General features: G+C 48.6%; 1 protein-coding gene across 2 annotated transcripts in view; it reads right to left on the bottom strand.

Moving 5' to 3' along the window:
- Nucleotides 1-8,191: 8,191 nt before the first annotated feature.
- SIRPA (signal regulatory protein alpha) overlaps nt 8,192-15,674 on the bottom strand; it is a 40,815-nt gene continuing 33,332 nt past the window's right edge. For both annotated transcript variants that reach the window (XM_036229567.1, XM_036229569.1), the window contains exons 8-9: nt 13,280-13,319; nt 8,192-10,846 (exon numbers count right to left, since the gene is read on the bottom strand). In XM_036229567.1, the coding sequence (XP_036085460.1) occupies nt 10,592-10,846; nt 13,280-13,319 (295 nt within the window). In that variant the 3' untranslated portion in view covers nt 8,192-10,591. The remainder of the gene's footprint in view (nt 10,847-13,279; nt 13,320-15,674) is intronic.

Below are 15,674 nucleotides of genomic sequence, written 5' to 3'. Positions count from 1 at the left end.
TGATTATCTCAGGGGGTGGAGTGGGGGCTGAGGTGAGATACAGGAGGTCCTGGATGTCAGGAGCAGGGTGGGGGGCGCGTGGGGGGCCAGATGCCAATTCTATTCTTATAGCACTGTGCGATCTCTGGCAACTTGCCTCAGGCCTTTTCTCACCTGGGAACCTGGGTGGTGGCCTGGGGCTACTGAGAGGAATAAATTGGCTAAGGTGCCCTAAGCCCCCAGTTGGGGCCTTAAATACATGGTAGCTATCAGCAAAGGTTATGAGCATTTGGGAACATGCCTAATCTTTGCTGCCTGAAAACCCTGTTCCATTTCTTGGAACCAAAGCCACAGGAGGTCTCCATAGGGCCTGGGTACTTGGCTCAAGACAAAGGTCTTTCCTTAGGGCCCCAGGCACTCCCAGCTGTTGCCCAGCATACTGCTCCCACGGTGCTGGAATGTGACTCCCTGGGCAGCCCAGCCAGGGGAATGCACAGGGGTCATTCTTGACATAGCTGAGCTCCCAGTTCAAGGTGTTAAGAGTAGGGCAGGCACGATTTCAAAGGGCCTTTGCCGCATCTCTTGAAAGAAAGACAGGACTTTTAAAATGTATCTGGTATCAGCGAAATGGCAGCTTGGAAGGGAAATCAAGTTAGGAGCAGGTGGCTCAAGAATTTGGCACTTGCCTGGGCAGCACTGTGTCCACTGGCGGGTGTGGCCTTGGGCATACTCCCAGCGTGGATTGTGTGTTTGGGTTCCCTGAAACCTCTGCTTCTGAGTATTCCTTAACCGACTGCAAATTTACGTTCATTTTTGTGATTATTTGGCAATCCCAGCCTCACCTGGCCCTCTCCCCCTTTCGACCTGCAGTAGATGCCAGGTAAATAGTTCTCTAATGAGTTTTCCCTTTCTGCCAGTTTTGTCATGTTGGAAAGCCCTTGGGATTTAATTTTGCCTCTAGGACTAATTAGCTGCGTAACTTTGAAGTTTATTTTCAAAAACTTCAAGGCTCCTGAGTCAGCCGCTCTGGATTTGAATGCAGGCTCTGCCTCCTACTAGCCATATCACTGTGGGAAAGTTTCTTAACTTTTCTGTGCCTCAGTTTCTTCACCTAGGAAATGGGGCCTTCGCAATGTCCATGTCACAGATTGGTGTGAAGGATAAACGGTTTAGCGCGTAGAAAGCACTTATGATCAGGACTGGGACAGAGTAAGGTCTAAATAAGTATTAACTCATATTATTTTTTAAATTATGATTAAATCAACTTTATCAAGGTGTAACTTACACTCGTTTTAAGTCTCCTGTTCGATGAGTCTTGATAGACGTATCCAGCCATGTAAGCACCGCCTCAACCAAGATGAAGGACATTTCCGTCTCCCCAAGGGTTCCCTCTGCCCCTGCAGTCAGTCCCCTCTCCGCTGCCCGCATCTACTTCTTGGCTTTCTGTCATGATAGGCTTGTTTCGCGGGTTCTAGAACTTTGTATAAATGGAATCATGCACTCTTTCGCATCTGGCTCCTTTTGCTCAGCACGATATGTGTTTGAGGTTCATCCATGTTGCTGCGCGTATTGGTAGTTTGTTCCTTTTCATTGCCATAACTCAAGTTATTAGCAATTATTTTCTCAGTCTCAGTTTCCTCATCTGTAAAATGAGGTTAATAATTTCCACCTCGTAGAACGTGGTGAAGAACAAACAGGAGCACGAGTAATGCTGTCGCCAGTTTTTCTCCCACAGAGGAGAATTCCACTCAGGGATGCTCTCCCACCACCATCCCCGTACCCCCTGGGACGGGTCCCTTCCCATGTTCCAGGGAGCCTGGGGCCCAAAGGGTCAGGGCCTTGTGGAGGTGATGGGGGAGAAACCTCGTGAATAGATGTTCAGCCTGAGATGATGGCCATGTTTATAAAGCAGACTGTTTTCTTTTTTCTTTTTTTTTAAAAAAATACTTTGCCTTGTGTCCTTTCCCCTATTTCCCTCTTTTACGGATAATTAAAATGCAAGCTGGCGCTCCCTGAGAGGAGGAGACAGCTGAAGACTTAATTGCCCCAAGAAAAATTTTCCAGCGAAAGGTCCTGCAATAATGGCAGCTCCTGGCCTGGCTACCCCAGCGCCTTTGCATCCTGGACATAATATTAGTGGTAATGCGCACTCCGCATGTGCACGGGGTCCATTTACTGGCCCTAAGGGAGCTGGGGCTGAACGGAGCTGACAGCCTCAATTGGGCCACAGCCTTCTCACCATTAAATTCTCACCCGGCCTCATTCTGGAGACAGGTCTGTGGCCCAGATCCATGAGACCGGCTGCCACACCAGCTGACCCTGCCCAGAGGGCCTAGTGGGGGCAGGAGGCCGGGGCTGCTGGGAATGGCACCTTCCACCATGAGGGCTTGGCCTGTTGTCCTTGAAGTGGGGCCAAGAGGACAGGTCTGCAGAGCGGCTGAGCCCCGCCAGCTCTCAAAGTCAGGCCATCCACCAGCGGCGCCAGTGTTGTGTAATTTCAGGATAGAGAAAGATCTTTGCAATCTCTCATCCTGCCTTCTGAGTATGGCCCCAGTTTCCCCAGATGAGGCATCAAAGGCTCTGACAAGGGTCACTGGCTCCTTGCCTGATGGGGAGCATGCTTCCATTTTTTAGAAAGTGACTGCTCTGAACCCGAGATCATGATAAAAGGCAGACTGACTCAGTGGGAAAAGTCAGACAGACTGGGGTCTGAATCCTAGTTCCAAATCTGCCAGCTGGGGCACTTTCAGTTCTCCTAAGAGGCTATGCAGTCTCCAGCTTCCAGGCTTTTTTACATTCTCTTCATGTTCTTTCCTTCCTTCCTTCCTTCCTTCCTTCCTTCCTTCCTTCCTTCCTTCCTTCCTTCCTTCCTTCCTTCCTCCCTTCCTTCCCTCCTCCCTACCTATACATCTATCCTTCCATGCATCTATTTATCCATCCATTCGTTCTCTCTCCATCCTTCCCATCCATCCATCTATCCATCTTCCCATCCATTCATTCTCTCATCCTCCATCCTCCCATCCCTTCTTTCTTCCTCTCATCCAAGCCAATAAATATTTATCGGATGCCTCCTATGGGCTGGGCACAGGAGTTGCCCTGGTGAGGAAAACCAACACCTTCCTTGACCTGAGGCAGCTTCCAGGGCAGTGGAGGAGACGGATGTCAGTCAGATAATCACGGGGTCAGTGTACAATTACAAATGGTGTCGAGTGTTACAAAGAGCGGTTCTGGGCAGGGTTTTTATGATGACTTTTAACAAAAGAATTTGGCCCAGTCTTTGGATTGGAGGACGAGCAGGAAGAAGACCCAGCAAACGTTCCAGGCAGAGGGAGCGACATACGCAGAGGCCCCACGGTTCATTCCAGGAACTGCCGGGACACCGTACTGCAGGGAGTGATGGGTCAGAGCTCGGCGGCAGCGGCCAGCCCCCAGGAGGAAGGCACTGCCTCCTTCATACCTCCTTTACCTGGCTCGTGCACACTCACCGCCTAGGTCTCAGCTCAGGGATTCCTTTTCGGGAAGCCTTTCTGCCCCGTGTAGGCTGAGTGAGGCCTGTGTACTTTCTCCTAATAAGAAAAAGCATCTCAAACTTAGAAATAAGGGAGGAAAAGTGGCACTTTCACTCGTTGCCGTACTGTGGCACTGTTTAAAAAGGCCCACTGAAGGATTAGTTCATTCTATGGGAAATACACTTGAGTTTGACTTTGCTCTTTGATTAAAACCCAGGTTTTATAAAGTTACATGCTAATTTGTAGACATTTTTCCCAGAAAAGGTACAACTGACTTCTGTCTGTAGAAAGATAACTCCAAAGGTAAGGTTTTATTGTCTTGTAGATCATGAACCAGTTTTATATGTAATCTAAACATCTTATTCTCATATCCCTTTTTTAAAAGCCTGTTAATACTCATTTACTCTTGGAATCAGCTTTCCCTTCCTGTTGGCTCACTCATTAATGTGTTCATTGTGTAGTTGTGTGTATCATGTTTTATAACTTCCTGAAAGTCACATGCTGACACCCCGTTGTCCTAGCGGCACTCACGCACGTGTTGGATTACCAGATGCTCTGGCTCCCTCACAGCCCATGAGCTCACAAGAATGTAGCCCATCTTTTGTCAACACTGAATCCTCAGAATTTTGCACAGAACCAGATTCACAGGAGACGCTTGAGAAATAATTACTGGTTGAACGAGACATCTTGAGCTTATCTCTTTACCTCTGTGAGCCTCGGTTTTCTTATCTGCGAAATGGACATCAGAGCACCCAACTCCAAAAGATTATAAACGTTCAGTGAAATAAAGAATTCAAGTGTCCGGGGTCCTGTCTGGCATATGGAGGTCTTCAGTCCCTTTTCCCCAGGGACTGAGTCCCAAAGGTAGAAAATAAAGTTCTGGTGTCAGACACTCATGATTTGCTTGGGGATGAGGACTAAGTCACCTGCACGTGACTCACTGTGGAGCCAGGGCAGTCACAGGAGGCTCCACCTAATATTGATGGGACAGGAAGACTAGACCAGTCTGGGGCAGGGAAGAGCAGAAAATGTCCTTTAAAAGGACAGGCGTGTTAAAGGAAGAGGATCCTGAAATCCAGGCCAGGTTGTTGGATTCTCTGAAGTTGATAAGAGTGAGCAGTCCAGGCTGATGAGGGAGGGACTTGGCAACTTTATTTCAGCCAGGAGAGGAAGCCAGGTATTGTTGAGCTCTCTGAGAACCTAGCCTTGGGTTGTGTGTGCATGAGAGAGAGAGGGGGCGAGAGAGAGAGAGAGAGAGAGAGAGAGAGAGAGAGAGAGAGAGAGAGAGAGAGAGAGAGAGAGAGAACCTAGCCTTAGAGAGAGAGAGAGAGAGAGAGACTGACTATGTGGGTGTGAATGTGTGAGTATCTGGGAGTGAAAGCATATGAATGTGAGAGTGTGATTGTGTGTGAGTATATGCAAGTGTGTGAATAGGTGTGGGTGTGAATGTGTGGGTGATTATATGTGTGATTGCGTGTGAATGCATGAAAGTATGGGAGTGTGAATGTGTGTGTGGGTATGGTTGTGTGCATGTGTGTAAATGTATGTGGGGTATAAGAGCGTGTGTGTGTTTGGGGATATGTGTGTGTTGACTGCTGTCTGCCACACTTTGCTGCAGAATCTTAGATCTAATCTCTATTTAACCTTCACTCTAAGTCCCTGGAGTGAAGACATCTACTGCCCCATTTCCCAGGTGGCCAACTCAAGGCTCAGGGGTGAAGCGATTTGCTGAAGTGACAAGGTGAGGATTGTGTGCGCAGCTGCCTCTATAACCCTGGGTGGAGGGAGGAGGGGTGTGGGTATAGGGTGAGTGGGGAGTGGGGGAGAGTAATTAACAGAGTCTCAGTAGATGAAGAAATGACAGATAAATGGTTCATGCTCACAGCCAGCCTTGGTCTTCATGTCCAATTCAGCACTTTTTCTTTCACAGTTTCCTATGCTATTTTGGTCTCTGGGATGCTATTTTTCAAATGAATTCCGCAACACTCCTTGAGCCCCTCACCTGAGCCAGGCTCTGGGCTGGCTTGGGGACCAAAGATAAGACATTACCACCATCTTTAAGGAACTGTCAGGTTGGGGCAGGCTTCAAAGTTGAATCCTCAGGGGCACAGGGCACCAGTCTTTGTAACACTTGGAGATATAACTTATACATAGGAGGATGCAGACATGTTAGGTCTGCATTGATGGATTTTTACATCCACAAACCCTGTGTAACTACCACTCAAATGAAGATGCAGAACATCCCGTCGCCCAGAGGGCCCCTCCTGCTCCTCCTCATCACTTCTCCCTCTAAGGACAGCCTTCTCTGACCTCCATCACCCAGGTTTTGCCTGTTTCTGAACATCTGGAGCACATGTATTTTGAGAAAGCACTTGCAATGTTATAATTTTGCTTCCAGAAAATAAACCCAGACCCTGGTTAAGTACAGCTCCATAGTTAGGGGAGGGTGCAGTGGGGACCCCAGTGGTGGCAGGCCAAGCCCTAGGGAGGCCCAAGGGTACATCTGCTCACTGGTGACCAGGCAGAAGACCAGGACCACTTTGAAGCTCTGATGCTTTGGGGGTGATACCATGTGGTGTTTCCTGGCTTCTTACAGAGCTCAGTGTACCCCAACACTTTCTGTGGTCCCTGCTGTCTCTCTAGCAACCCTCAGATCCCCACCTTTCCCATCTGGTGCCCACCTACACCCACAGACACCCCACTCCTGGAAGGCAGCCCTTGAACAAGATGTGTAATCTCTCTGTGCTTCCATTTCTCTGTTAAACAGGGAATAATCGTAGTGCCTACCTGATAGGTTTGTTAAGAGGATGGAGTGAATTGATATCAAATAAGTTAATATTTGTAGAGTTTAAGAGACTGTTGATACACAGTAAGTGCTTATATAAAAATTAAATAAAATAAACTTGATCCAATCTTGGCTGGTGGAAAATATGCTAGAAGACACAGGGGTTTTTCCAGCTGAGCATTAGAATCTTGAGAAGGGGCAGAGATTTTCCTGATCATCATGTAAAGTGGGCAGGGGCTGCAGATGGTCTCTGGATCCTCACAGAGGGGGTGGTTCCTTATCGTTCTCTTTTGCATGAGGAACCCAGATTTGGTGCCTGATAAATGCCAAATGCCTGACTGATTTCCTAGCGGGCAGGAAGAGGATCACTTGGCTCCTATCAACTTATGTTTCACCTGCCAACCTACAGCCCTGGAGATTCAGGTGGTGGAGAAGCCACGCCCAAGTGTTACATGAAATACATCCCCCGAGTCTCCTTGCCTGGATGCGAAGTTCTTCATCCCCCACCTTCCCAGAAAACAGAAGGCATTTTTTTTTGCTCACTCGGCCTGTATTCATACCTTGAACACCTTATCCCTACAAGCAGCACAGAGAGCTGAGTTCTCCACCACACCCAAGGTCCTGGCCTGTGAGCCAAGTGACCTCCGAGTCTTGCAGGAGGCTCCTTATATCAGGTGCCTTTTAATCACATGGAGACCAAGCCAAGGGCCCAGGGATGGTCCCGGGTGTGCTTGGGGATCTGAGTGCAAGTCCCAGCTTGACTAGAGATTTATTGTCTGAGATTAGCCAACTCATGAGCATCAAGTTCTCTTCTCTGCAAAATGGGCACAAGTACTACTAACAGCGATGAGAATTAAACAAGGCAGTACAGTGTGGTAAAGAGCCAGACTCCTTGGGTTCAAACCCTGGTTGTGCCATGGGACATTGGGGAAATGACTTAATTACGCATCAGTATAAAGTAGGGATAACAAAAGTTCCTACCTCACATGGTGGTTGGGGGATTAAATGAGTTAATAACTGTAAAGCACTTGGCATATTACTTATCGTATTGCATAGTCAGTAACAATACATGATGTATTCATATGAGCTCAAGGAATAGAAGTTGGGCACTGAAGTAAGACAGCTGGAGTTTGAGTCCTAACATTAGCTGTGTGACCCTGTATAAGTTTTGCCACCTCTCTGTGCCTTGTCTATAAAATGAGGTCAATAATGTTACCTACCTCGAGTTGTGGGGTTTATAGCAGTTAATCAGTGAAAAGTGCCAACACATAGTAAGCACTAAATATTAATATAATTGTGATTAATATGCTTAATATACTAATGGAAGAGAGGTAAAGAAGCTAACATTTATTGAGCACCTACTATATACTAACATGAATCACCTGGCAAGAATATTCTAGGACCAACATTAGGTTCTGCATTCAGTAGAGAAGGAAGGAGATTCTGCTTCTCCAAGATCCCACCAGTGGTGAGGGGTGACCAGACCTTGCTGTACAATGTTTAGGGTGGGGAGGAAAGACCCAATGCTTAGTGAAGAACTATGTGCCAAGTATGGGCTTTTCACCCCATGACCCCCTTTAATACTCACAGTAACCCTGGCTGGGGATATTATTGTCTCCTCTGTGCTGATGATGGTCCTGATCTCAGAGAGGTGAGTGGTTTGAATTTCTGCTGCTATGAAGCATCAGAGCCCATTTCAAACTCAGTTGTCTGTTGAAATTCTGCTTATGCAGGTGCCTTGAGCACAACCTTACACTGACTCCCTCTGAGCCAGAGAAACAAAGTCTTTGTGTCTATATAAAACCCAAGAGAGGACCAGACACTACAGTCGTTGCCAAGCCCTAGGACCACATGTGATCCTCTCGCAGGGAACAGGGGACACACTCACAGAGACAAGGACGCTCAACACCCAAAGGGGTCATCGTTACCCAGAAATCTTTATTACAAAAATATTTTGCAAGCCAAAAAGTTTAAGTTGCAACTATATACAAAATGGGGCCTGTTTCCTTCCCAGCAGTCTTAAAATAAACTCCCGATAACCACGCTCCTTCCGCACTGTTGTTTTAACCTCTTCCTTTTCCTGGGGTTCGATACACAAGGTATGAGAATCTCCAGGCTGCCAGGCTGGAGCTAAAGCTACATGGCTTCCTTGGCCTCATTCCTTTACTCCCCTTCCAAAATTCAAAATAAAATTAAATTAAAATGGCACCGAAAAAACATTCTTTCAAGATTCTGTGTGAGTGTGTGCATGTGTGTGTGTGCGCTCACGCACATGGTCTCTCTGTGCTGAAGCGATGAAGATGAAAGTTTACAAGCCAACCTTTTGGAATTTGGAAAAAGCCTGAGCCAGGTGGCTGGACCACTGCGCTCCCAGATGCCACAGAGAAACTCTGACTTGTCGGGCCAAAGCTGCCCACATGGCCTGTTGGCTCAGCTCATTCCTGGATGCCATTATGTAAAACAACAAATCACTGTCCCCCAGAGAGCTGGGTCTGTGCTGAGCTCCCGGAGTTCCACCTGTAGGACATGCTGACAGGCAGGATGGCTCAGCTTCTCACTCCAATGGCCCGAACCAGGAATCCCTTGGGCACCAAACAGCTGGACTCAGGTGGGTGTGTGTGTGGGGGGGGCGGTGGGCAGTGAAGATTTGTGTCTCAGCTCTTAGAGCTGATCAGTTAGCTACACGTGAAGACTGAACACACACAGAGTGCAACATTTGTTTACCCTGGGCCCAGCCAGGCCCCTACACTGAATTGGAAGGGTGGGGCTCAGAGGATAATGGGTCACAGTCTCTGCCCAACCTCCTGAGACAGAGGGACAGGAAGGCGGGTCAATCCTGACTTCACAGCTGCCCAGTCCTTCTGGCTGTCTTGGATTTATTCCAGTTTGATCCCAATAGGGTTGGTTTGAGAGCAGAAATGGAAGATTCTTCCTGTAGAGATCAGCTCAGAGAGCTGGAATGAGGGAAGGTTGCTGAAGGGGTGGGGGAAACAGCCAGGCACAACTTCCTACCCTGCATGTCTCTAAAGTGCTTGTGAGCAATGGTGGGGGAGGCGGGGTGAGGGAAGGCATCTTTTCTCTCCCCTCTTTCTGGGTAAGTGGACTGAGGCATTAGGGTGCAACAAGACGGCATGGTGAAGGAGGCAGCCTAGAGAAGCACTGGCAGGTTTGGACTTACCACACAGCGGCAGGAAGGCAGTCGTACCAGCCACGTGGCTTGGCTGAGAACGTGGCCAATTTAATACTGGAGAGAAGTCTAAGCATCTCCATGGAGCAGCCAAACTGGAACCTTCTTCCCCATCCTCAGGGCTCTGGGGCATGGATGAAGTTAGTTTCTGTCGTAGGATATTCCCTCCAGGATATCAACTGCTAAACCTTAGACGGCACAAGACCCAACCATGTACTTCAACACGTGACAAAGAGCCAAGATAATGCTGCTGTTGTTTTAGGAAAAACAAAACAAAACAAAACACCACAGATCAAATTTTCTAACACCTCAGTTTCAAGATTGCACGTTTCACATTTCTCAATAATTTACAGGCGTCCACAGCGAGATGTTGCTGAGTTAGTGCTAGCTGAAGGAAGCAAGCTCAGGTTGAGAAAGGAGAGGTGGGTCCGTATGGAGTGTCACTGTCAGGATGCCGGGTCCTCAAGGAGTCTCAGAGGGCAGGAGGAGGAGGGCCTTGTTCCTCGGTCCTTGGTGGTGGTGGTAGAGGGCTCCTCAGAGGGTCCTCTCTTCCCCAGGGCTTGTGGCTCATCAGTCCAGGGATAGGGAGACCAGGACAGTTGGCAGCAACCTCACTGAGTCTCTGGGTGCAGTCCCAGATTTTTTTTCCAGCTTCTCCATGAATGGGGCAGCTCGATCTAAAGAGAAAACTTTTCCCAAAGCTCCCATTGGGTGGTGGGGGTGGTGGTGGTGGCGGGAAGAGGAGGTAGGGTTTTTCTCCCTCCACACCCTGGAAGATCAGCCTGCAGAGAATCAAGAAGGCAGTCAGGAGTCACCAAGACCCACGGTTGATGGAGAGAGGCATGAGCATTCTTGGACCTCCAGGGGCTCTGGCCAGTTCCTAGGTGGGGGGGTTCCATGGCTGGTCTGGCAACATCAGCCTCCATGTGTGGCAATGTGGGGGGCTGTGGCTACCCTGGAAATACTGGAGAGCCAGGTGGGTTGTGGAGACAAGAGCTAGCCTCATTCTTGGGTCCTAGGACCGGCGCCACCCCAGCCTTCCGGGAATTGGGCTGGCTGTCTTCATTACAGATGCCCCCCATGGGACAAGAAGGCTCATGGGCACAGACCCAGAGACGATATAGGCCCTCTTCACTTCCTCTGGACCTGGACACTGGCATACTCTGAGTAGGATGGCTCAGGCTTGGGGGCTGGCTGCTTGGGGGCCCGGTTGAGGTGGACCATGTCCAGGTCGGCGTAGGTGACGGTGTCCTCAGGCGGAGGCGGTGGGACAGCCTGGATGCTGGCATACTCTGTGTAGTTCTTGGGTTCGGCGACCTGGGGGACCGACTTCTTCCTCTTGGGCAGGTTCAGGTCTGCATATGTGATGTCATTGTTGTCCTGGACCTAAATGAGATGAAGGCAAGGTCATTCTGGAGCTCCTAGCCTCTCACTTACTCAAAAGTACCACATCTGAATGCTTCTGTCTCCTTCCTCTTGGCCTCCACCGATTCAGCTCTAATTCTGGCCAAGGTTAGTTGTCTCCAGCCTTATCCTCCAGCCCACTTCCCTCCTCTCACAGCCTGAAGGATTTTCCTAAAGGCTAGTATGGTCACTTCACTCAACGTCACCTCCCACGATTCTGTCCTGCCTTGTCAATGCTCCTCCCTCTGCCTAGCATCCATTCTCTTTCTTCTCCTCGTAAGGAAACCCAATCCACCCTGTGCATTTAAGCACAAGCATCACTTCATCCTGAGACCATCCTATTGGCTGGGTCCAGGGCTCCTTCTTTGTGCTTCCTCAGCCCATGTTTCTCCATTACAGTACCCACCATCTAGGACTGTGACCATTTGGTGGTCTGAGTAGATGCCGATCCCCCAGTGGGCGGGGACATTTCTTCATTTACTCATTTATCCAGCAAATATTCACTAGGTATTTGTATGACTCAGAAACAAAAGCTGGCACAGAAGAAGCCTAATCAGTGTTGAATGAATGGCAACAATTTCAGCCCCACTCAAAGTGAAGCTGGGGACTGGGTGACAGAGAATGAGGCATGTGAGAATGAGACACCAGTTAGCAGGGTGGTAAAGGTTCTGCAGTCAGAAGTCTGAGTTTAAATCCTGGATCTGTTCTCTCTAGCTAGGGGATTTTGGCAATTCCCTTAACCTTTCTGGGCCTTGGTTTCCCCATCTGTAAAGTAAGGATAATAATTGTATCTATCACCAGAGTTGCTGTGAGAATCGGATGAGACCATCCAGGTAAAGCTCTTAGAATGAAGCCTGGCATCTACTGAGTGAGCATGTATGTTCAATAAATGGTTATTCGACCAGCAAATCTGAACATCTATCTCCCGTTTGCTAATCTTATCACTCACAACTGCACCTTAAAGTTACCCGTCAGGAATGATATGCTTTGCTTGTTCCATGCCCCGCGCCTATGCTGCAGAAGGGGAGAGGAGTTCCTGACAATGTAACCCCTGGTGGGTACATGATAATAACCACAGATGTCAGTTCCTGATGGCTTAGAAGCATCATGCTATCACCTGGATGGCCCTTTTAGGCCCTCTCACAACCCTGCTTGGTAGGAATTATGTATTCCATTTTACCGATGAAGAAACTGAGACCTAGGGAGGTTAAAAAGTTTGGTCAAAGTCACGTAGCTAGAGAAGAACCAAAGTCTGTCGGACTCTAAAGCTGTGGTCTGACCACGCAGCTTCTCTGTCCCGAACCCTGCACGCTCACACTTCTTTCTCAGAAACCTACATCAACAGCCTTAAATCCTCCCCCTGACAAGGGCTGGCACCTGGCACCCAGACACAGGGCTGCAAGTTCCACAAGAGCTGGGTTGTGACTGCCCAGCTCACTGCCCAGGGCCGGGCCCATAAGTAAGTCTTCGCTGACTAAATTTTGCACAGGTTTTAGTGACCAGTTCTTTTTACTGTCATTCTTTCCCCAGAGGGTTCCAGAAAGAAGTCCAGAGGTAATATGACTGGGGAGAAGGTCGCCCTATCCTATGATTGGAAGTTGTCTTCCAATTAGGACTGGAGTTCGTGCCAAGGGCTGCTGGGGGGCCGCACTGGATCAGAGGAGCAGGCCACAGCATTCTGGCCTACAAATATCATGCCTTTTATCAGCCCTGTCTCTCTTCAACAGATTACATATAAAATGATGACAACAGCCAGGGAAATGTCAAGGACAGCTGGTGCCCTCTTGTTCCCGGTCCAAGGTAGGGCCTGTCTTGTTATAAGACACAGGGGAGCTCTCTGCCTCCGAGGTCTGACAGTGTCAGCCGGTAAGGAGCAAGGCTGGGTTTTCCGGAAACAGGCCAACCATGCTGCCTGTGAAATCTCCTCAGCAATGAAGAGACATTGCCAGCTGGAGGGAGTTTGTCCTTGCAGGAGGTAATTAGTGACACAGGATCTTTCCATGAGCAAAGGCAAGAAAAACTGGCAGCACTGCGTGTTACTCCACGTGAGAAACAAGGAGGAGCTCGGGGTGAGCTGGGCAGGGTGCTCCTGGTGGAGGGGCTGGCCTGGGGAAAAGCATGGAGGCAGGAGCACATGATCTGCACTGAGGAAGACCGCAGCCTGGCTCCATGTGCATAGACCACGTTGCAAAGGGTGCTCCCCGGCGTTGTGCAACGGGTGGCACTGAGTCAAGGAGGTGGAGACAGACTCTCTTGGCTGGAGCAGAGGGAGAGAATGTGCAGAGGACAAGGGAAAACGCACCCTCCCACCCTGGGGAAGGAATCTTAATTTAGAACAGGATCTGCAATTCTGCTCGATGCAAGAAAATCACACCACTGAGTTTCCCAGGAAGGGCGTCTCAGCGAGCACCGTACCTGGGTTATTTCTCTGGCGTTCTTCTCGGGCTCATGCAACCTAAAAAGGAAAGAGACACAAAGATAAAAATATCCTTCCTATCTCAAGCGCTCATGTAAATTGATAAGAATAACATTGAGGTTTCATTTCCTATATGGGCGGAGGACATGGATGAGTGGTTCACATCAGCAATACAACTGCTTATCGAATATTTGGACAAAAGGGTCAGTCTCACTAAAAGGAAATTTTAATCAATGCACTATCAAATATATATATATTTTTTACCTCCTTTGTCGGCAAGGAGCTTTAAAAATTATAATACCCGGTGCTGGAGAAGGTATGGTGAAACTGGCACATTCACTCATTGCTGGTGGGAGGGGTAAATCAGCACAACCTTTTTGGGAAGAAGCTTAGCCAAATCAAGAGCTTAGAAGGTGTCCTCATCTTTTGACTCATAATTGCTTTTGGTGGTGGGGGAGTGGAATTCAAAATATAGAAATATGCACAGAAGCATCTGTCGAAAGGCAGGGCAGGGGAGGGAGGTCTGCCAATCTTATAGCTCTGCCAATTGGGACTGGTTAAGGAAATGAGAATGGACTCATAGATAAAGGTTTAAAACGTTCATGAAGAGGTTTCTTTTTTATTACAAATAATTATATTAAAAGATAAGTGAAACAGCAAAATTCTCAGTGGAATAATCTCAATTATGAAAAATGTGTGAATAACACTGGAAGGAAACACAGTAAAATGCTAACAGGAGTGGTCTTTGGGTGGTATTTTTTCTTCTTTTTAGTTTCCCATATTCTCCAAATGTTCTATATTATACACATCTAGGTGTTATCACTAAAAAAAAAAAAAAAAGAGAGAGAGAGAGAGAGAACCAAGTGCCCTGGTTAATCAAAGAAGCTGTTCGTGCACTTGATTCTATAATTGGAGGCCGTGCCTTGGCGCACTGCAGGGTCATGGTCCAGGTGGTGAGCAAACCAGAGCCACTGGTTCTGCCGGAGGAGTTGTGTAAATTCTCCAGCCGGCGACTCTGGGGATGTTAGCCTGGATAATGTCATAAATGAGCAATGGGGCTTGGCCGTGGGATTATTAATGGATTTGGCATGAGCACTTGGCTCAGAAAGCAGTTCTGGGGCATGACAGGCCCCACGTGGCCACAGAAACGGCCCTCCAGGGGCAGAGACACTGTCTGGTAAGGAAGCTCACGCAGATGTATCCACACTCCTCCAGCTTCCAAGCCTTCTGGAGCCCCCACTGCCTTGGGTTCAAGTCTGACTCATCACCCAGCTCGTAAACCCCGTGTGGTCTGGCCCCTGCTGACTCCCCTCCCCCCAGGCTCATTCACTCCTCTGCCCTCATTTACTCACTTAGCCACCCACCAAATATTTCAACAGGGCTGCACAATGCAACATGCTTTATGGGTCAGTAATACCCTTGAATGACCATCTTGACCACTTTTTCTCTTATTTAATTTTTGTGTATCTTTCAAGACTCAAGTATGGCTTCACACACCTGGGGAGTCTTCTGCGACAGTGCTGGGCAGGCTAGGCTGCCCTTTCACGACAGCATCAAACCTCCTTGCATATTTTCCAATATGGTTTATGTCTCTGTCTTCCTGTCATGTTTCCTCACCACATGGGTGCTCAAAAAGTACTCAAAAGCGACTTGGAATGAATGCCAGTCAGGCTGCCCCAGGGCCTTTGCACACTCGGTCCTCCTTGCCTCTTCCCTCAGATCCTGTTTCAAATAGTCCTTTCTCAGGGAAACTGTCATTGAATCTTCAAACTCCATTCTCAAAACACCAAGTTCCTTTCTTTCAGAGCAATATTTCCGACAGGAAGAAATCATCAATTTTTTTGTCTATCTGTTTCTCCTTTGGTCTCTCCCATCTCAGTGAGTGGCACTGCTATTACTCAGCCCTGTGCTTGGGCTAAGGAAGTGGGAACCACCCCTGAGTCTCCTCTCTCCTCCTTTACAACCCACATCTAATCCACCACAAGGCTTGTTGACTCTGCCTCCAAAGTACATTTCAGACCCGAGCATGCCATCGCCTCCACTACCCCAGCTCCCTAGACCCCTGAGGTGCCCCCCTGTGTCCCTGCTTCTATTCTGCCCCTTTGGACACTATTCCGCATGTAAAATGCACAGGTGATGTCACATATTTTTTCTGCTCAAAACCCTAACCCCTTCTCCCCACACAGTTATGTCCATCTCCACATTCCCACATGACCTGCCCCCAGGGACTGCTCTAGCCTCCCATCTCTCTTTCCCTGGCCCACCCCACTTCAGCTGCCCTGGCCTCGTCCATGTTCATGAACACGTCCAATTGCTTCTGCCTCGGAGTCTAAATGCTGACTGTTCTCTCTGCTTGGTCTACTCTTGCCCCAGATATCCCCATGGCTGGAACTT

This window comes from Rousettus aegyptiacus, unplaced genomic scaffold (genome assembly GCF_014176215.1).
Source record: "Rousettus aegyptiacus isolate mRouAeg1 unplaced genomic scaffold, mRouAeg1.p scaffold_m13_p_12, whole genome shotgun sequence".
NCBI classification, from domain to species: domain Eukaryota; kingdom Metazoa; phylum Chordata; class Mammalia; order Chiroptera; family Pteropodidae; genus Rousettus; species Rousettus aegyptiacus.
Note: the sequence above shows the minus strand (reverse complement) of the source record. Positions and strands in the feature narration are given on the sequence as shown.